This window comes from Porcisia hertigi, chromosome 36 (assembly GCF_017918235.1).
Source record: "Porcisia hertigi strain C119 chromosome 36, whole genome shotgun sequence".
Lineage (NCBI taxonomy): Eukaryota > Euglenozoa > Kinetoplastea > Trypanosomatida > Trypanosomatidae > Porcisia > Porcisia hertigi.
Window position 1 is genome coordinate 3176946 of NC_090595.1, and position 21424 is coordinate 3198369.

Sequence of the window (21424 nt, forward strand, 5' to 3'; positions counted from 1 at the left end):
CGCCTCCGCCGCAGCGATGTCCGCGCGGAGGGCACGCTCGCGCTCTGCGGCCTCGGCTGCCGCCTGCGCGATTGCAGCGCTCGCACTCTCGGCCGGTGCCGCGTCCGCGCCCAGCGCAGCAAGAGCCTGCGCCACGCCGTCGGTCAGCTCCTCGCGCGCAGCAGCCGTCTCCGACAGGCGCCTGTCCGCGTCACGCAGTCGGGCGTCGTGCTCCGCCCGCAGCTCCTGGCACTCGGCGTCCGCCGCAGCCAGCCGCGCCTCCGCCGCAGCGATGTCCGCGCGGAGGGCACGCTCGCGCTCTGCGGCCTCGGCTGCCGCCTGCGCGATTGCAGCGCTCGCACTCTCGGCCGGTGCCGCGTCCGCGCCCAGCGCAGCAAGAGCCTGCGCCACGCCGTCGGTCAGCTCCTCGCGCGCAGCAGCCGTCTCCGACAGGCGCCTGTCCGCGTCACGCAGTCGGGCGTCATGCTCCGCCCGCAGCTCCTGGCACTCGGCATCCGCCGCAGCCAGCCGCGCCTCCGCCGCAGCGATGTCCGCGCGGAGGGCACGCTCGCGCTCTGCAGCCTCGGCTGCCGCCTGCACGATCGCAGCGCTCGCACTCTCGGCCGGTGCCGCATCCGCGCCCAGCGCAGCAAGAGCCTGCGCCACGCCGTCGGTCAGCTCCTCGCGCGCAGCAGCCGTCTCCGACAGGCGCCTGTCCGCGTCACGCAGTTGGGCGCCGTGCTCCGCCCGCAGCTCCTGGCACTCGGCATCCGCCGCAGCCAGCCGCTCCTCCGCCGCAGCGATGTCCGCGCGGAGGGCACGCTCGCGCTCTGCAGCCTCGGCTGCCGCCTGCGCGATCGCAGCGCTCGCACTCTCGGCCGGTGCCGCGTCCGCGCCCAGCGCAGCAAGAGCCTGCGCCACGCCGTCGGTCAGCTCCTCGCGCGCAGCAGCCGTCTCCGACAGGCGCCTGTCCGCGTCACGCAGTTGGGCGCCGTGCTCCGCCCGCAGCTCCTGGCACTCGGCATCCGCCGCAGCCAGCCGCTCCTCCGCCGCAGCGATGTCCGCGCGGAGGGCACGCTCGCGCTCTGCAGCCTCGGCTGCCGCCTGCACGATCGCAGCGCTCGCACTCTCGGCCGGTGCCGCATCCGCGCCCAGCGCAGCAAGAGCCTGCGCCACGCCGTCGGTCAGCTCCTCGCGCGCAGCAGCCGTCTCCGACAGGCGCCTGTCCGCGTCACGCAGTCGGGCGTCGTGCTCCGCCCGCAGCTCCTGGCACTCGGCGTCCGCCGCAGCCAGCCGCGCCTCCGCCGCAGCGATGTCCGCGCGGAGGGCACGCTCGCGCTCTGCGGCCTCGGCTGCCGCCTGCGCGATTGCAGCGCTCGCACTCTCGGCCGGTGCCGCGTCCGCGCCCAGCGCAGCAAGAGCCTGCGCCACGCCGTCGGTCAGCTCCTCGCGCGCAGCAGCCGTCTCCGACAGGCGCCTGTCCGCGTCACGCAGTCGGGCGTCGTGCTCCGCCCGCAGCTCCTGGCACTCGGCATCCGCCGCAGCCAGCCGCTCCTCCGCCGCAGCGATGTCCGCGCGGAGGGCACGCTCGCGCTCTGCAGCCTCGGCTGCCGCCTGCGCGATCGCAGCGCTCGCACTCTCGGCCGGTGCCGCGTCCGCGCCCAGCGCAGCAAGAGCCTGCGCCACGCCGTCGGTCAGCTCCTCGCGCGCAGCAGCCGTCTCCGACAGGCGCCTGTCCGCGTCACGCAGTTGGGCGTCGTGCTCCGCCCGCAGCTCCTGGCACTCGGCATCCGCCGCAGCCAGCCGCTCCTCCGCCGCAGCGATGTCCGCGCGGAGGGCACGCTCGCGCTCTGCAGCCTCGGCTGCCGCCTGCGCGATCGCAGCGCTCGCACTCTCGGCCGGTGCCGCATCCGCGCCCAGCGCAGCAAGAGCCTGCGCCACGCCGTCGGTCAGCTCCTCGCGCGCAGCAGCCGTCTCCGACAGGCGCCTGTCCGCGTCACGCAGTCGGGCGTCGTGCTCCGCCCGCAGCTCCTGGCACTCGGCGTCCGCCGCAGCCAGCCGCGCCTCCGCCGCAGCGATGTCCGCGCGGAGGGCACGCTCGCGCTCTGCGGCCTCGGCTGCCGCCTGCGCGATTGCAGCGCTCGCACTCTCGGCCGGTGCCGCGTCCGCGCCCAGCGCAGCAAGAGCCTGCGCCACGCCGTCGGTCAGCTCCTCGCGCGCAGCAGCCGTCTCCGACAGGCGCCTGTCCGCGTCACGCAGTCGGGCGTCGTGCTCCGCCCGCAGCTCCTGGCACTCGGCATCCGCCGCAGCCAGCCGCTCCTCCGCCGCAGCGATGTCCGCGCGGAGGGCACGCTCGCGCTCTGCAGCCTCGGCTGCCGCCTGCGCGATCGCAGCGCTCGCACTCTCGGCCGGTGCCGCGTCCGCGCCCAGCGCAGCAAGAGCCTGCGCCACGCCGTCGGTCAGCTCCTCGCGCGCAGCAGCCGTCTCCGACAGGCGCCTGTCCGCGTCACGCAGTCGGGCGTCGTGCTCCGCCCGCAGCTCCTGGCACTCGGCGTCCGCCGCAGCCAGCCGCGCCTCCGCCGCAGCGATGTCCGCGCGGAGGGCACGCTCGCGCTCTGCAGCCTCGGCTGCCGCCTGCGCGATTGCAGCGCTCGCACTCTCGGCCGGTGCCGCGTCCGCGCCCAGCGCAGCAAGAGCCTGCGCCACGCCGTCGGTCAGCTCCTCGCGCGCAGCAGCCGTCTCCGACAGGCGCCTGTCCGCGTCACGCAGTCGGGCGTCGTGCTCCGCCCGCAGCTCCTGGCACTCGGCATCCGCCGCAGCCAGCCGCGCCTCCGCCGCAGCGATGTCCGCGCGGAGGGCACGCTCGCGCTCTGCAGCCTCGGCTGCCGCCTGCGCGATCGCAGCGCTCGCACTCTCGGCCGGTGCCGCGTCCGCGCCCAGCGCAGCAAGAGCCTGCGCCACGCCGTCGGTCAGCTCCTCGCGCGCAGCAGCCGTCTCCGACAGGCGCCTGTCCGCGTCACGCAGTCGGGCGTCGTGCTCCGCCCGCAGCTCCTGGCACTCGGCATCCGCCGCAGCCAGCCGCTCCTCCGCCGCAGCGATGTCCGCGCGGAGGGCACGCTCGCGCTCTGCGGCCTCGGCTGCCGCCTGCGCGATTGCAGCGCTCGCACTCTCGGCCGGTGCCGCGTCCGCGCCCAGCGCAGCAAGAGCCTGCGCCACGCCGTCGGTCAGCTCCTCGCGCGCAGCAGCCGTCTCCGACAGGCGCCTGTCCGCGTCACGCAGTCGGGCGCCGTGCTCCGCCCGCAGCTCCTGGCACTCGGCGTCCGCCGCAGCCAGCCGCTCCTCCGCCGCAGCGATGTCCGCGCGGAGGGCACGCTCGCGCTCTGCAGCCTCGGCTGCCGCCTGCGCGATTGCAGCGCTCGCACTCTCGGCCGGTGCCGCGTCCGCGCCCAGCGCAGCAAGAGCCTGCGCCACGCCGTCGGTCAGCTCCTCGCGCGCAGCAGCCGTCTCCGACAGGCGCCTGTCCGCGTCACGCAGTCGGGCGCCGTGCTCTGCAGGTGCGGGTGTCTCACTCTCACTTCCGGGCGGCGCGGCTTCCACGCCTGCGGTGCGAACTCGTATAGCTATGTCGCCCTTTTTTTCATTCGGGAGTCGGTCGACGCTTGATATCCAGGTCGCATTGCTGACGGAGTACCCGGACTTTTGCTCGCCAAGACTCAGCAGGTTCTCGAGTTGCGCGGTTCTACTCTGAAGAGTTTGAATGTAGGTATTGATGGGGACATCACCACATAGCTGTTGCAGCTGTGAATAGAGAAGCGATTTGGTGTGGAGATCCTGTAGAAGGCCAGGGAGTTGATCGAGCTCGCTCGTGGTCGGGGGTGAAGAGAAACGGCAGCTTACCGGGGCGGAGAATGCCTGGTCGGTAGGCACGCTTTCAGGAAAGCTTCCTGTTAGGTGAACCAGCAAGTGCCTTTCGAGGATGTCCCAAAGCTTAGGGAAGATATTGTGCTCGTCTCTCATGATTGTGAGGACGTCAAGTTGAGTAGCGTTATCGGGTGGTCCTGCATCCGAGTAGAGGGTAGATGTTTCCTGCAATAAATTCTGATATGCATGGACTGCGCCGGTAATCATCTCGAGTACCGATCCGTCGAACGCGGCCGTTGCAGTCAGAGGCGCTACCGCCTCAATAGCCCAGTCGTAGAACGCCTGTAGTCGTTGGGATACGGTGGCAGATTCAAGAGTGACCTCATTTGGTGTAATGGTGAGAAGCGTCGCCAGTTTTTGAAGAGTTTCCCGATGCCCCAGGACATTCGGCGTCATGGCATCAGGGCTCTCAAGCGCATCCGTAGACGGCGCAGTGGCAGGTTGCTGAGTACACTGAAGCCTCAGGGCAGTGTCCGCCTTCGCAGGTGTATTGGTTGCCAGTGAAGAAGCGGGAAGAAGCACAGCCCCTCGTGGTATAGCAGACTGTAGAGCAGACACCTTTGCTTGCAGGACAGCAACGTCTTTCTCCCACGCCTCCTTTGCTGCCAGAAAGTTGTGCTTGAGGTTGGCAATTTCGTCATCGCGCTCCTGCCTCAACACCTCCAACTCCCTCATCACCTCCTCTAGCTCGCGTTGCCTCTCCCGTGCATCGCTGCGCTCCTGCTCGAGAGCTTTGATCGCCTCTAAATGAGAAACAGAAACGACGATTTTATGCGGGCCCGTAGAGGGTGTCGACGAATGACCTGTGAGCGGTGCTTCTCTCGTGCCGCCGAGGGAACTGTTTGGGCTCAGAGGTGCTTCACTGAGGGCCAAATTGTCAAAGAGTACCGCGCCGCGGAGTGTCGTGAGAAACAACATACGCAAGGACGCATAATTTCGGTATTGCGACCGCATCATTTCCTGTACGGCGTCGCTGTACAGGAATACAAGCTCCTCTAACCTGCGAGAAAGCTGCTTTGCGTGTCGACTCGCATCGAAGTGTTGCTGCTGAAGACTGTCCATCTCCATTTCTTTCCGGTTCAGGGCTATGAGAATCTCATTCAACTTCAATGACGCACCAGACGCCGTTGAGGCATCGGTAGGGGCTTTTTCGAGGGCAAGAGACGCCTTGAGAGCGGCCACCTCCGCAGTGGCGCGCGCCAGCTCGTCAAGAAGAACCGACACGATCGTCTCCACACGTTGGGGAAGCGCCGTGCGATTCAGCTGTACTGCCTTCTCGCGGTTCGAGTCCTCCGTCAGGAGAACAGTGCCTGAGCTCACATTTTGTGCAAATCTCTCTATGGCATTCACGCAGGCGCTCTCCAGCTTTGCCACGTCGGTGGTAGCTTCGCTTGCCTTGGTCGCCGTGTTGTCCCTTTGCTGTGCCGCCCCGCTACCTACTGGCTCTAATGGCGAAAGCCTCCCCCTCAGGCGCTCTAGGTAGGCGTGCAGTATGCCAGGGGACATCCGTTCAGCTTTCACCTCCTTGTCTTCTACAAGTGATCCCACGTCCGCCGCCACTGCCTGAAACTGCTCCAGCTTCACTCGAAGGTCGCTCACCTGAGACCTCATCTCGTTGAAGCGCGTCTCCGTCGTTCCCGACGTTGCCAGACCAGGTGGAATAACACTCGATGCGAGTGGGGGCGAGGGCAGCGGAGACGACGGCCCTGCCGCATTTGCTCCGGAAGACTCGGATGGTACCACCCTCGTCCAAGGGCGCATGCGTTGCTCAATAGCGTGCAGCACAGACTCCGTGTGAACGTCCCAGTCGAGCCCACCGCTACTCGCTGGTGTTTCGAAGAGGTCGGCACTCTTTACCTGCAAAGAAGGGTTCGAGAAGTGGGCAAAGTCATTCAGCAAGGCCACACATCGATTCCTCCACAAATGCAGTGAGCTACGGCCAATAGCGCCGCCGCCAAAGCCCTGCCCTCCATCACCGTCCTCATCACTCGAGGTGGTGTCGTCGTGATCTGGCGCACCACCTGGGGGTCCCTGTGCCTTTTCGGCCTTCCTGTCACGGCCCCACACGAACCCTTCGTGAAGAGGTGGACTCACGTACAGATCGACAAATTTTCTCCAAATAGAAAAGTCTTGCTGATCGTCTGTACAGAGCACAACGCGCTCGCGCTTTCCTAGCGATGCGGTACCAGGGTCAGTGTTGTCACGCAGAAACTCCAAGACCAGATAGTAGTAGGTCACCGGGAGCGATTCATGGCTGATTCGACGCCGCAGGACATGAGCCGTGTTGTTCGCCGGAAACTCGGCCCCTCGCGGTTTAGGGTGATGTATAAACCACGCTACCTGCTTCATGCTACGGAAGGCGATCTCCTTTATCTGCTTGTTCTGCACACTACGGGAGGTGTACGCGCAAAAACGGTCTTTCTCGATGATGATAAAGTTTTTGAGGCCACGACCCGCCCCGACCTTCGACGGCCCCAAACTATCAGCGCACATCCACATTTCACCTTTGATGCTCATGGGAGCATCGATAATCTCCTCCATAAACGACATGGGCGACACACCCTATGGGCCGCTCCCCTTTTTTGTGTGTTCCTTTTTGATTCGTCACCGTCTTGAGGGGCGCAAAAACAAAAAAAAAAACAGCGTGGAGATCGTAAAGAATTAGAGAGCACGAGATGCCCCCGCTCCACCCACCCACCACGAAAGGACGGAAATGGGGAAAGCGAGCGAGGGAATCGGCTGTAAGTGGTGGTAGGCGGGGCAAAAAAAGAGGGGGGAAAAAAAGTGGGCGTAAGACGGGGGGGGCAACGCAATGACACGGGCGCACTTATCTCGAAGTTATGAGTCGCGTCTAAAAATCAGGTGCGGTGCCGGGCACAAACAGGAGGACACGCTTTTTCACAGTGTGGAGAAAAAAAAGAAATACATATATATCATGTCAAGAGCAAGCGAATCACGACTACGCCAACAAAGGCTGAAAGAACAAACAGTTGCTCGCCAAATACCACAAAATGACCACGTTGAAGTCCAAGAGGCCTGAGCCAATCAGCAGCTCGACTCGAGACACAGGATCCAGCAACCTTACGAAACTGAGCTGATTGGAGGCAAGAAAAGAAAAACGAGAGCAGTTATGGGTAAAACAACACGGCGTGCACGTTTCTGGAACACCTCGGTGAAGTTGTCGGGTAGTATACCCCCCCCCGCAGCGTAAAACACACGTCAAAAACAAACACAAGGAAAAAGAAAAGAGAAGCGCAGCAGTTCGGGGAGAGTGAAAGAAGATCGACAATGATAGGAGTCGATTCCGTAAGAGCGAGAAGAAGGAATGGAAAGAGCACACGTTGAGGTGAGGGAGAGGAGCCCAAAAAAGGTGAAATAACTTTGTACACAGAAATGTCTTCAGCCCGTGTACAAAAAAACAGTCAAGAAGATTGAAAGGGGGGAAGGAAAAGACGCCGACCTGCACAATCACAGACACAATCCTGCAGGCCACCAAAAAAAAAGCCGAATAAATCCGGCGAGACGTGTCCGTAAACAAAGAGAAGGGGGAGAAAAAGAGAAGCACCCCTTTGCCAAAGGGAATAAGGGGGGGGGGGAACAGTGACACGACAGCAGTGGAGGCGGAATTGTCTCGCAAAGACACGCGGCAGATGCACAGAGAGTCGGAGAGACGCGAGCGAGGCTGTTAAAAGGTCTCGCAGTGCTGCGAGGAACGTAATGCTGCGCCGTCGCCAACGGCTTCAGGTAGTCCACAAAAACTCTAAGAAAGTAATCGACAACGGTGGTGCTTGCACACCGCTGAGCCTCCCCCTCTTCGCCCTAAGCCTTTGAAACAAAGACAATGTATCGGCAATCGGATGAATGTGTTGGTTTATATGTATAGTAAACAAGATTCCGCAACAATGTTCCTGGTTGAAGCTGCCAAAAGAAGCGGTTAAATGGGGCGCGTGTCTAACGATTTGTTTTTAGTTGATGTAAGCCAGCTGTACGTATGCATGTCCTGAGAAAAATGCTCTAGTAGTCAGCGTGTCAACGGCGATGTGGTGGAGGAAAGTCTAGAATATTGTTTCAACTGTATCTGTCTTTTTTTTGTTCTTTCTCGGAAGCAGCTATTCGGATGTAGCTGAGTGCTTCTGGGTTAATTGGAGGGGGGGAGGGGGAATCTCTAATACCTGTTAGATAGGAGAAAATGCGTAAAAGATAATATGATGAACGTGAAACGACAAAAAAAAGGGGGCAGAGAGGCACGAGGAATAACCGATGCACAGACCACCACCTTCGCCGATCCTTTCCACCGGCGTCCCACCACGCGAAAAGATACAACTCCAGGAAGGAAGAAGAAAAAAAAAGAAAGACGGGGTAAAAGAAGGAAAGGGAGAAATGTGCGAGTAAAAAGATGGGAATGAGACCCATGTACGTACATATGAGAAGTCTGACAAGACGAGCGCAGGCGGGAGTCCGTCCAAAAAACCAAAGGCTTGTAAAGACACAAGACATGCGAGAATCCCTGGCCAGCGAAATACAACTCAAACATCGCAGAAGTACCAAGGGACCCCACCAGAAAGAAAACCCGGAAGGGGCCTTCCTTTCACTCTCCTCAATTTCTTTCATGGCTTAGCAACGTGTCCCCCTCCCTCTCTTACGACCCACACCTGCAAAAAAAAAAGGCGGGAGTGTAATGCTGGAACAGTGAATGGATATCATCCTTGTAGACGAAACCGCATCCCCACTCCACCCATTATGCCCTCGAGCCTCTCTCTCTTCTCCGTCGAAAGACTGAAAGAAGACCATTACATGCATTTTTTTTTCCAAGAACATCTTGCTCATGCACGCCGCACCAGGATGCATTGTGTAATCTGAAGAGCGAAAAGGGGGAGGGGGGGAGGGAGGTGGTGCTGATCACCACTGTAGTGATTCAGCGAATGAGTTTGTCTGGCTTTTCATTTGTGACCTCATCTGGTATATTTTTCGCATCCGCTGTCATTATCACCTCTGTTGTTCTTTAAAGAGAGGCTCTCAAGACACGTGGCCTGGCAAAGTGGACGAGGTGCATTGTGAGATGCCTGCTTGCCGGGTTCGGTTACTTTGTGGGTGTTGTCGTTAGCACCGATGTGATTGAATTCGCCGGCTATCGCCAAAAAAAAGGTACCAAAGCGAAAAAAAAGGCGGAGAGTGTCTTCGAACGGGGGAGCAAACGCAGGGGTATATATTAGTTTTCATGTATGATCGGTCCTCTCCCAGGCGAGCAAGGGGGGGGGGGGGAAGGGGAAAGGTCTGGAAGCCCTCAGATGTGCATGCTCTTGGTCACTAGTGCCGCTCGTTCTCGGGGCAACTGGGGATCGCTGGGCGAAAGGGCGAAACACCACCCCGCCCCCCGAAAAAAAAACAAGCCATACATGAACATGGGCGAAACGACGAGTCAGCATGGATGACAACAAGGGGTTGAAAAAGTAACGGGTAGATACACACGTGTAGACGTACACAAAGTCAAGACAAGCGCCTCTCCTGCCATGTACCCTTCCGCGAGCTCGCCCTTACAGCAACGATGTGGAAGATGAGACACTGTTCCGCCTGTGTGTGTGTGTGTGAGTAATACACACACACACACACACACGAGAGAGAGAAAGAGGGGAGGAGAAGTGACACATACAATGCCTCTTCTACAACTATACGACTGGTGAAGATTCCGTTGAGGTGGTTTGCGCGGGCAGCGTCTCGGGCGCGTCAACCGGCAAAGTATCTGCTCTATCGGCCACCGGTGCGAGTGTCTGGTCCGAATGTGGGGGTGGAACGAAGGGTGGCGCTGACCGCATGGTGACCTTCAATGTGAACTTGGGCGGTGGCGGCTTTGTTTGGCTGGCATCGTCATAGCCCTCTTGGCTTCCTGGAGCGCCAGAAGACACCTCAACACCGCAGTGAGACTCGGAATTCGAATCGACGCCATCGTCGTCCGCATCGCTGAGGTCGCTGTAGCTCGACTCGTAAGTGGAAGACAAAGCCGTGTCACCGTCATCGCTATCCTTCTCACCACTACCACTCGTGTAGGTGCTGCCGCTCCCTTCCTCACTGAGGGTGGAGTGAAACATGCTTACTGCGGCGTTAGACGCGCATATCTCTTCGTTGGAGCGGCGCAGTACCCCACTGGTCGCTTCAGTCGACCACGCCGGCAACGGGTCGCGAACACGCACCGCTGAGCCTAGCAAATGAGAAAAAGTGCCAATCTCCAGGCCGGCACGATCGGCATAGGGGTCGCTAATGTCCGGCAACGGCTTCTCGCGCAGAAGCGCGGTCCGCACGCTGGTGAATGTGTCGCTCTGGCGATCAAACGTCGCCTCAATAAGGCGCTCCTCGTCCCGAATGGTGTAGTCTTCGTCGTACTTGGCGAGCTCCGCAACATAGCGATACATCCGTTTGAAGCGCTCTGCGAGTTCGCTGTTGCCCTGCAAGTGTACCCACACTTTGCAACCCAATGTGAGCACCTGCCGCTTCACCTCCGAGGAAAGTCCACCAAAGCGCTTTGCAAACACCCGGAAGCAGTCCGGCGCGGCAGCCGCCAGGGAAGGGTGCTTGGAGATGTTTTCGCCTGCCAACCACAAAATTGTCGCCACTGCCGACGGGTCCGTGATCCGCTCCTCCATAATGTCGAGCATTAGTTGGAAAGCAAGTCGTGAGATGCGTATCGGGTCCGTTCCGTGCAGGACCAACACACGCAGCACCGCTACGGCCTCTGCGATGACAGCAGGCGAGCTGGTCCGATTCAAGAAGAGCGGGGTCACGAGACGAATGGTGTGAGAGGCGAAGGGGGGGTACTGCTGCAGCACTTGCGTCAGTCCCTGAATCGCCTCTACGACGGCGACATCGTTGTACTGCTGAAGATAGGAGCGGAACTCCCGAAACACCTCTGTCGCTGTGGATGGCGTCACCAGGTGGGAAAGAATGCGCAGTTTGACGTGCCGCACATCCGTCGCGTCCAGGGGCAGCAGAAAAAAGTACTTCAGATACGGCAGGAATGCATCACGTTGAAGCAGCAACAGATCGTATATGACATGCAGCACGACAATCTGACCCTCAGTGCACGTGTTCAGCAGCCGCATCACCGACTTCACACACGCCCCCTGAAAGCGCGGGGTGCCACAGTGACGAAAGAGGGCAACGGCCGCCACCCCAGTAGCGCTGTTCATGCTCCATAGGAGTGGCCGAGTCGAATTTAAAAGTAGCAGTAGATCCGGGTCTATATGTTTCTCAACGGCGGCGTCGCTCATCTTGACATTGTACCCCAGTGACGGGGTGACATTGAAAGAGGAGCGAGAGGCGGATGTTGCATCGTCATCGACATCTTCACTCTCCGACCCTTCCCCACCGGAGCGCGAGGAGGCGTGGCTTCCTCGGACAGCTTTGGCAGCGAATGGCCCGCTGGGGTCGACAAAGTGAAGCCGGGCGTAGCGCAACAGCAGGCGCAGCAGCACCACCTGGCCCCACTCCTCACACTCCTTGAGAATCGTGCACAAGCGACGGTACACACCGTGGACGAGATCCCACTCATCTGGGCAGATCCTTGTGTACGCCAACGCGGCTGCGCCGACCACGTCAGGGCTTCGGTCAGACAGTAAAGCTCGCAGCAGCTGGCGCACACTGTCCCGATCCAGCTCCTGGCGAGCGATTGTGTGCATCTGCACCAGTGCAAGGGCAGCCGTCTTGCGCACCACCGGTGCCACATCGCTAGCACACTTTTTGACAGCAACCATCACCACGGGATGTATGGCAAGGATGCGAAGCGAAGCGAGCATGCGGAGGGCGAGTGCGCGGACATGCATGCTGGGATCGAGCAAGTCCTTCTGAAAGGCAGAGATCGATAGGAGTGTCTCGTTGGGGCAATCATCGGCATAGTAGACGATGAAGATGTAGATGAGCTTGCGTAGTTCAATAGAGGGGACGTGAATGTTTTTGACCACATCGGGAAAGAAGTAGCGCATGTCACTGCCTTTGCACATCTGCGCGACGATGCGCTTCATGCCATCGCGCTTGTCATGCAGTGACTCGGAGTTCAGGCTGCGACGTAGATCATCGACTCTTGGGGCTACCGAAAAGAACTGTGCGTCTCCGGCGACAAGTGAGCGAGCCTTGCTGAAAGCGGAGGTTGTATTGCTCGCGTACTTCCACGCCCGCTCTGTGACATAAGTTGCCTGCTCAATAAGCCCAGCACCGCTCATTGGATCAGAAAACCCGCGGCTGGAAGAAGAATGAGGAAGGAAAGAAAGAGAAAGCCAGAAATGGGGGGGGGGGGGTACAATGTAGAAAATGTTCGAGTGAAAAGATGCGAGGGCTCGAAAACGTACGGAGTACGTAGGGCATGGAGAAGGGAGGAAAAAACAAAACGGGGTCACATTTAGGGGGTTGAATGCCATGGTGGGAAGAAATGTCTCGCTACGTGACTAAACACGTCGCAGGCATTCTCCCCCTTTCCCTCTTTCCGAAAAGAGTGTCCTCGCACGACTTTCGAGTCGTGGCGCAGCAACATCCCTCTCCCCCTGTGATGCGAAAATCAGGCTTAGTAAATGTCACTGGGCGCCTTCCTTCACTCTCTCTCTCTTTTGGCGACAGGGCTCTGCGTTGCTCAACAACACAGCGGTTTGACAACGGCGATGGTAAACTTCTTCTTCATTTTTTTTTTATTGTGTGAATATGCGTCGTTTGCACAACATTTGAGAGCCGCGTGCAAAGGGGTGGCAGAGTGCACACAACGACCCGCCCCCCCCCCTCCACACACACACACACACACACACACACACACACAGACTCCCTCAACCCCTCGATGCAGGTCACCGACAACCCACACACAAGCACATTCACACAGCGCCGCCGCGTTGTGCTCTTTCTCCCTTCCCCTGTCTGACCTGCACATTAGAGAGTTAGCACAAACACCCCTAAGTCGTGTCATTGGCCGTCACGCTCAGAGCTGATCAGCGTCAATAATGTACGGCTTTGCGTCGCCAGGAGTAACGACGGTGTCATCGTCACTGCGAGACTTGACCATCCCCCGTTCAGCTTTGGCGCTGGTCCTGGAGTTGGAAGAAGAGAGAAATGTGGTGTTATCAGGGCCTCTTTTGTGTCCAGCTACCCTTGTGGACATCTCATCCACGCCCTGACCATTGGCGGCTTCCTCCCTCCGCGTAGATGGTTGTGTGAGCGTGGCCGACGATCTCTCCGCAGCCGCGGCGGCAAAAAAGGTCCGCAGTCCCAGAGGTGGTCGATACATGCACTTGTGATCCTCTACCACCTTTCCTGGACGTTGAAGTAGCCTCCTTGTCATACCGAGTCTCTCCAAGTCCAGAAGCAAGCCCACTCCGATATGATCGCTGAACTGAGGCGGGGTCACGAAAAGACCAGTAGAGGGCAAGCCAGCAAAGCAAAGCTCCCGGGCTTGCTCAGACAGCGGCGGCATCCCGGTTCCGTCGAAGGGCGCGGGGGGGTAGGAGCCGTTGGCCATGGCGCGCCCCATGCCGTCGCGGTAAAGCTCGCCATGCACTTCGCTAAAAAAATCCTCGCGAAGAGAAGATGGATGTGCTGCACTGGAGTCGGACGAGCCCTGCACTGAGACTCCAGGGAAGACGTTGTTGGCTGTCTCTGCCCGGCACACCACACCAGGGAGCAGCGCGGAGTCGACGAGGATGTAGTCCAGTCGCGTGCCCTCGTTTTCGAGGCGGCGGTTGCGCGACTGATCCCAGCAAGTGTATGGACATGGGCAGTAGGGCCGCAGCTGTTGACGCTCCACCTCGCGCAGCAACATCGCATCAATCAGCGGTATGTCCGCCGGAGCTCTACACCACGTATCAACCACCTCCTTTTTAAGAAGAAAAGTGTCCCACATTCGCACCCGCGAGAGCTTTTCTCGACAAGCCACCGGTTCGGCGCTCACCGCCAAGGGTAACCGTCGCGGCACTGGAGAGGAAGAAACCGGCAAACGAAGCTGGAGAAGTCGACCCATGAACTCTGCTGACGCGTCCGAATGCGGAGCAAGTCCACAGAAGTGCACCACCGCGTACAGCTCGTTGTTGTGGGTACACGGAAAGCTTTTGACGAAGTCGGAGGCGTACACGCAACGAAAGCCAACGTCGTAAAGGGCCTGTAGCGGCACCGGCGGTGTCGTGAAGTTGTGCTCAGCCCTTCCATTGCCGCCGGTGCCTCGCTGGGGGAGAAGCGCGCAGAGCCGCCGCAACGCTTCACGATCGATTGTATTGTCGTCCCTGTTGGCCACTGTGTCAACCGAAACAACGCCGGTTCCAGCCGACGACGTGGTGGGGGACGGCAATATGGGCGGAGTAAGCGACGCCGCCGCCCCAGCAGCAGCAGCAGCAGTGCTGATCCCCGTAGACGCGGCCAACTCTTGCGCACGAACACACAAATGATTAGCGATCATGTTCGATACCCTTTGCATGGCCGATTTTGAAAGATGGGGATGCGCTGCCGCCCAGGCAGCGTCTCCTTCAGACTCTGCAAGTGCCTGCAGCTGGAGCAAAGCGCCCAGATGCACGCGCCGGAGTGACCAGGCGGCGTCGTGCGCACGATACGTCATGTTCAGATCACCAGCGAGGATAACCGGCTTCTCTGTCTCTTTGCGCAACTGCTCCATTTTCTCGTCCAAGGCGTGAAGGAAACGGAACTTGAAGTTTTGCCGGGCCCCACCGCGAGCGTTTGGCACGTACACGTTCACAAGCACAAAGGCGCTGTGGTGGGTCACCACGACGCGACCCTCCTCGTTGAACTCGTCCTGCGCAAAGGGCCGGTTGTCGCATCTCCACGTAAGACCCTTTCGCGCAAACGTTACGACGCCGTTGAGGCCGCGGTGCTGTTTGCCGCTAAAGCACCAGAACGACTCCCAGCCGTCTATGCCGTCGCTGCAACCGCCACCGCCGCTGCTGCTACCGGTGGATGCGCCGCCTTCGACAGACCCAGCTGAGCGTACAGATTCCTGTACAGCCACCAGACGCTTTAGAGAAGCAACAACGGGCCGGCGACTCACGGGGGGATCGCTGGCACCCATCTCTACTGGGGACACGTTCAGTTTTGCCAACGTGCCTTTGCATTCCTGGAGGCAAATGATGTCTGCCGTGGTGCAAGCAAAGAAGTCGTGGATGCTGCCAAAGCTCTCTCGAATCGCCCCGGAGGTGGCGGACCACCCCGCGACGTTCCAGCTAATCAAGAACATCGCGTGCTACACGTAATTCGCGTGTGACGATATCTTTGCACCAAGGGGTCGATGAGACTGCGAATACCTCAGATGTTAGGAAATGGTATTTATTTATTTTCTTTTTGCCTTCTCAAACTGAGGTCACACTCCTCGAACTCAACAAGAGCACCCTGCGTACTTGGTCACACAAGATGTGTGTGTGTGCGTGTGCGTGTGTGCGCGCTGAAGTTTTTGTGAGGATTCCTCGCCGCACGTACGGGTACTAAAGCCCAGCAGAAATAATGGTGTGCAAAGAGGTGCTGGGGAGCGCGCCTTGCTGAGATAAAATCAAAAGAGAGTTCAAGGCAGCACAAACGAGGGTTTATTTTTAATTACAAACGGGGGCGGGTGGCAATAGGGAAAGCGAATCCACAGCGCAGTGCCGCTGAAGTCATGGTCATGCCGAGCAGGAGAGTAGCTCTAGATCCAGAATGAAAATTTTCGACTCCAGAAACGCCAGGCGCTACCGTGACGAAACGATTCGGGCAGGATTTCCCCTGCCCCCCCCCTCTCTCTCCCCTTGGAACATGAAAGATTGAGCATCGCAAGAAAAAAGTAAAAGCCTTCACATTGGATGGCACCCACGCACGTAAATACTTCGCATGCGGCCTCATGCGGACGCGCAACTCCCCTCCCCTCCCCAGACCCATTTGAAAAACACCGAGGTAGCAGAACAAAAAGAAATCGAAGTCACACTTCAATGCATTGTCGACACCAAGCCTCAACAAGACGGAAGGCGCAATTATTGGGTAGCCCCTCAGAGACTCACCTCTACTGCCCGTCTGCTTTAGCTCACAGTCGGCGCTTTAGCTCATCCTTGAAGCGGTCCAGAAAGCTAGCGACATTCCGAGCTCCACTAGCCGGGGTGGCTCCGCTGGCAGCGAGCCGGCTAGTATTGTTGCTTTCCATGAAGAAGTTGTAATTTTTCTGGAGCCGAAGCCAGCGTGTCCGCACTGCCGGGCTGCATCCGGACAATACACCGTCGCTGGCCAACTGATGGATCCCAGGCAAGAGGTATCGATACACAAGCGTCGGCGTCACCACAGCGCACCTGACGATGCTGCTCAGAAGTGCCTGAAGCAAGAGCATCGTATCCTCCCAGTGGTGTGCAGCGAGGGCATCCTCCTCGCCGCTTGTACCTCCGTGTGGGGTATCTGCCCCACCCGAGGACGACGATATCGGAAACGACGACGACGACGCCGATGCCGCTGTTGCAGCAAGCCTCCCCTGAGATAGCAGCATCACGTACAGCTCGGCGAGGCGGTCCATGAGAACAGACAGCTGTGGGTAGAGAAGCGCCTCGCGCGGCTCAGCCGGCATGCGCTCCATGAGCTGACACAGCTGCTGTAGCAGGCAGCGGGTGTAACGCGAAGTACACCCGGTCGCATCTGCCGCACGCAGCACCGGCCTAATCGTTTTCTCTTGCGCCCGGGGCTCTGTCAGGGCGATCGAGATGGAGAGGAAGCCAGATAATGCAGCCTCTTGCACAGCTGCCTGTGAATCCTCTAGAAGAGGCAACAACGGTTCAATCAGCAAGGTGACTTTCAAGCGCTCGTTCGCAAGCATGGCGCAGGTATCATGAGCCAACACCACCGCTGTCAGCCGCCGCCGCTCGTCTGGAGAAGCCACGAGAAAGCTCACCAATCCTGATATGCCAGACGCCATTTCGTAGCTTTCCATCGCAAACGGGGCCAAGGCTGCAACACACTGGATGCAAGCCATGAGCGGCGCAGGGCGGGGGGACCTGAAGTCCTTGTTGTTGAGGGAAATGTACCGCGCAACGAGGTGGAGACTCTCGTCTTGGATATGATGTGCGGGGACGAGGTCAGACGTCGGTGCTGTGGATGGAGAGGGAGCACTGATGGCGGTCGTCTCCCTCGTATCTGGCGCGGCGGCGGCGGCGGCGGCGGCGGCGGCGCCTGTGCCGCTCTGAGGCAGTGACATAGTCTTACCACAGAGGAAAAGGAAAAAGGAAAACACAAAGTGTAACCGCCCTCTCTCCAGGTCGTGCAGAGACAGAGAAGCATCCAGTGCACTTTGCGAGGGGGGAAGCTGCAGGGGTAGTGTGGGTGGCGATGTCGTATTCATGGCAGAGGGGTTCTCTGCTACTACGGCAGCCTCGATGCCATGTTGGGGAGAAGACACCAGCAAACCTTTCAGGCACTGGACAACCTCTTGCCATGCTTGTGCTCCAAGCAGCGGCACCAACGACGCAAGTGTGGCACAGAGCGCGCACAACGGACCACACAAGCGAGCGCTCGCATCAGCGCCACTTAGCATGACATTCTCTTCACCCGTGGTCAAGGACGCAAAGTGAACCTTGGACAGGAGGGGGCAAAGCAGATTGCAGGCAACGGGAAGCACGACACGCACGTAGGTGGATGATAGCGAAGGCGAGGATAGAGTGCCACCATTGCCCTCACAACCATCATGGCACTCCAAGACCTCGTGACTATGCAGCAGCTCAGCTGCGACACAGCGAAGGGCCGCGTGAAGAAGCTGAATAAGAGTCATGACGTTGCCGAGAGACAATGCCGCCGCTACGGATGCGCTTGTCCGGCCCGGGGCGCTCTTCTGGCTTTCCTCACGGGTGGTAGTGCCGGCAGATGCGTTGGGGGGTTCCAAAGTAGACCCACCGCCGTTTTTCTTGTCTCGTCCTTTTAGCAACAGCAGTTGTGTTGTCTCCATCCCAATTACAGAGAGCAGCAGAGGAACGAATTGAATGAGAAGGACCCCATCTCGGAGGAACAGAGGGTAAAGCGCCTCGCACAACTGCGTCTGTGCCGCCTGGCGCACAGTACGGCTGCTGCTGTCAGTAGCCAACTGCACCAGCATCCCCATGAAATATGTCTTCTGAGTCGGCGACAAGGGCACGCAGCTAACACCATACGGGCAGACAGCAGACGTACGTGTGGAGGACGAGCGCGCGGCGCTTGTATCCGATGGTAGCAGGACCCCGAGGTTCGAGTGAGACATGCTGCCGGCCGACGCAGAGGGGCCCGGGGTGACTGTGGTGCCGGTAGTCGTGGCGTCCCCCCCCCAAAGCAAGGAGAGGCAGCGTGGCAACTCGCTGCGCACTGCGGACGTATCATCCTCACACAACGGTCGCAGGAGCCCTTGGCAAAGCGAATAACGTACCTGTGGAGAGCCTCGCAGAAGCGGTGCCACAGCAGCTGCGCAATCAAGGGCCAGCAGCCGCCGCTCAAACACCCGCGCGTTGACGAGGGTGTAAAGCTCCGGAATTAGCTCCTGCTCCAGCACTCGCGACGGTGCCTCCTGGGCAACACACAGCCACTCCTGCACAATGGCTATTCGATGCTCCACCATCGGTCGCTTGTAGAGAGTTAACATCATGTACCGCGCCGCCGCGCGCACAGCACTGGACGAGCCCAGCATCGCCACGGTGCGAAGGAGTGGAAGAAGAATGTCCTTCCGGATTGGATCAACTGAGCTGGCCAAGGCCTGCATGCGCTCAGCAATAATAGCAACAGTCTGCCGCAGCTGAGTGTCCAGCTCGCGTACTCGGGTGCACAACTGCGCGGTGGACTCCTCAGCCATCTGCACCTGCCTCTCTAAACCGCTGCGCTCCTCATTGGTACGCTGCGCACCTCGCTGGATAAAGAGAGCGCACAGCTGAGGGTCCCAGTGTTCTAGCAAAGCGAGCACGTCGTCGTTGGACGTCAAGTCCCTGTATGCAGAGAGGGCCTCCACGACACCCTCGCGCAACTCAAACAGAATCCCTGTGGATGGCAAAAAAGCACCATCTGTCGCCGCCCTCTCGACACTGTCGCGCGCAACGCGCTGTCCGACAGAAGCCTCCTCACGCGTCAGCGTCTGTGAAGAGATTTCCATCATGAGTGCATCGTGGGCATGGGTGAATCCACGGTGGCGCAGCCAGTGCAGGACCTCCCTCTCCGACAACTCAGCGCCGCCGCTGAAAGTTTTGAAAGAGTCGGTGAGGTCCATTGTGTCGTGGTACAGCGAAGAACATACGAGCAGCTAGGTCATACAAAAAGTGGAAGAGGGAGTTGGGGGGAGGAAGAGGAAGGAATGTCTCAATGGATCGTCAACGAGCTCACAAATGAAAAATAAATGCAGTGGTGTGGGTGAGACCGGACAAGTATAAACATATACATACATATATACAGCGGATGGTCCACACACACACACACACACACACTTCTTCGAGAGGGAAATCGCGAACGGAGAGAGCACAACTATCAAAAAGAGACCAAATGAGCTCACTAGCAAATCGAAAGAGGGGGGGGGGGCAGATCAACCAAGAAGAGGGAGAGGGTAAATGCGACAGCGCGGGAGGAGAGGGAGGGAGAGCGGAGTCCTTACAGCAAGACAAGCAAACGGTCGCCGACCAACTACGATGTCATGGGCTGCAGGTCCCCGCCTACGCTATCGGAAAAACTGCCGCGCACCCCATTGTGCTTTTCTGCCAGTGGCAGCGGGTCGCACACGCACGCATGTATTGCGTGTGTGTGTGTTTTTTTGTACTGTGGGTGTGCAAAAGAGTCCTTACTTTCCTTCATCGCCGTGAGAGAGAAGCATGGGGTAGGGAGATGTAAAGAAGAGAAAGGCGCTCTGTCAACAGTCGCCCACATGTGGTGAAACAACCCGATGCAGAGGACATGTATGCGCGCGCGCGCGCGTGAGTGCGATCGTGTCGCGTACACACTGGGCTTTGGTACTCGAGGCAACAACTAGGCGCTGTATGCGCATGTGTTTCGCTTGGTACTCTTGGAACATGCTGAGCTGCGCATCTTCCTGGCAATGCTCTCGGGCCACCAGGTGGAGATGAAGCTGTGGGGTTATATGCGAAGAACGAACTGCAACACAAATACACAGAAAAGGCTCCGAGCAGGGCTTTGACAGCATGAAAGAAAGAAAAAAAACCGAACAGCTGAGTATGGGGGGAGTATCTCCCAAATGTATCGACGCATGGAAATAAGCGTTGTGCGCTTGAGGTGAATCCTTCTCGTTAACTCTGATCATTTCGTGAAAGCTGGCGACGAAAACACAACAGGGAATAATCTGGGGGAAAAAAAAGAAGGACCCGATTTTCTCCTTTCATTGAAACAGCTGCAGAAGCCCAGTAGCTGGCTGCGAAAGATGATAACAACAAGTTGCAGCAGAGGAAGCGGTTGGATAGAGGTCGGCCGACGAACGACTGGAGTCCCTATCCAATTCGAGCCTTCCTTGTCATGCACTGCGAGAATCTATAATAAAAAAAAGTGGGTGAAACATAATAATAATAATACATCGAAGAGCACCGAGGCCCGCGATAGAAATGTTGAGCAACATCCTGCCGAGAGAAACCTCGAAAAAAAAAGAAATGAAAAGTGGGTGGGCGCACTGAAGATGATGAAAAACTTTGGGCAGAGAGATACGCGGATCGTTGTGTTTGTGGTACACATACATACATATGGATATATATGGTAAATGCACACACACCTCAAGAAGTCACACCCTCTCCTCTCGTCATCTTGTCAGCGGACGCTTCAAGCTCGGCTTTGGTGCGTTGTACTGTTGGTTGATGACGACCCGTAACGTACTTCTCGTAGAGGGCAATGTGCTTCTTGCGCTCCCGCTGCATCCCTTCTCGGTACAGCCGGTCCGTCGTGGCCTGCTGTTCCTTTGCCTTCAATCTTCGCGTGCTGCGTTCGTAGTGTGATGTCTCCCGCGCATACAAGCGGTCGAAGTTTTCCTTCTGAAGAGCGAGCGACTCGTCGTAGAGATGGCGCACTAGGGCTGTCTCCTCGCTAGGTGATATTGTGCTCGATTTAATGGTGGTGTCCACCTGCCGTGCGACATCCTCTCGCGCCCGCTGTTGCCGCTCAAGAGAGTCGTCATAGAGGTGACGGATATGTCGTTTGAGAGCCTCCTGGGTTATGGTGAGTCGCGGCACAAGCGGCTTTAGTTCGACTTCCGGGCGATAAATGGTGCTGAGACGATCTGCGCTGCGCTGCAACTCCTCGTCCGTCATCCTCTTTGCAGGTACGCATTGCTCTTCCGTGGTGTACATGGCGGTGCAACCTTTCCCCTCCCCTCTTAGGCAAAAAAAAAGAGCCCTAGTAGAAACAAAGGGGTGGCCCAGAGAAGCACGCGTGTAAGACAGCAAGTGCCCACCTGAAGAGGCCAACACTGGTCACACCGCAAAAAATATATAGCGCAAATATGCACCGGAATCTCTTCTATTTTTCCTGCTTGCAACCGGCGGCGGCTATGATGAGTCCACACCACGGGGGAATTACAGCGCGGGGAAAAAAAGAAAAGAAATCTCCACTT

General features: G+C 58.7%; 5 protein-coding genes across 5 annotated transcripts in view; all 5 read right to left on the bottom strand.

The window, feature by feature from the left end:
* JKF63_00802 (uncharacterized protein) overlaps positions 1-6450 on the bottom strand; it is a gene marked incomplete at both ends in the record, with an annotated part of 29873 nt that extends 23423 nt beyond the window's left edge. The window contains one exon of the mRNA XM_067896851.1: positions 3579-6450. Coding sequence (XP_067753008.1) covers positions 3579-6450 — 2872 coding nt within the window. The remainder of the gene's footprint in view (positions 1-3578) is intronic.
* A 3116-nt stretch (positions 6451-9566) lies between these two features.
* On the bottom strand, positions 9567-12110 carry JKF63_00803 (uncharacterized protein; the record flags this gene model as incomplete). Its single annotated transcript, XM_067896852.1, has 1 exon — positions 9567-12110. One exon carries the CDS (start codon positions 12108-12110, stop codon positions 9567-9569), a length of 2544 nt encoding a protein of 847 aa, XP_067753009.1.
* Positions 12111-12850: 740 nt separating this feature from the next.
* JKF63_00804 (uncharacterized protein) lies at positions 12851-15106 on the bottom strand (the record flags this gene model as incomplete). Its single annotated transcript, XM_067896853.1, has 1 exon — positions 12851-15106. One exon carries the CDS (start codon positions 15104-15106, stop codon positions 12851-12853), a length of 2256 nt encoding a protein of 751 aa, XP_067753010.1.
* Positions 15107-15919: 813 nt separating this feature from the next.
* Positions 15920-19093, bottom strand: JKF63_00805 (uncharacterized protein; the record flags this gene model as incomplete). The annotated part of the gene is made up of 1 exon (XM_067896854.1): positions 15920-19093. The coding sequence occupies one exon, from the start codon at positions 19091-19093 to the stop codon at positions 15920-15922; it is 3174 nt and encodes a 1057-aa protein (XP_067753011.1).
* Positions 19094-20591: 1498 nt separating this feature from the next.
* JKF63_00806 (uncharacterized protein) lies at positions 20592-21161 on the bottom strand (the record flags this gene model as incomplete). Its single annotated transcript, XM_067896855.1, has 1 exon — positions 20592-21161. One exon carries the CDS (start codon positions 21159-21161, stop codon positions 20592-20594), a length of 570 nt encoding a protein of 189 aa, XP_067753012.1.
* Between the last annotated feature and the right edge of the window lie 263 nt (positions 21162-21424).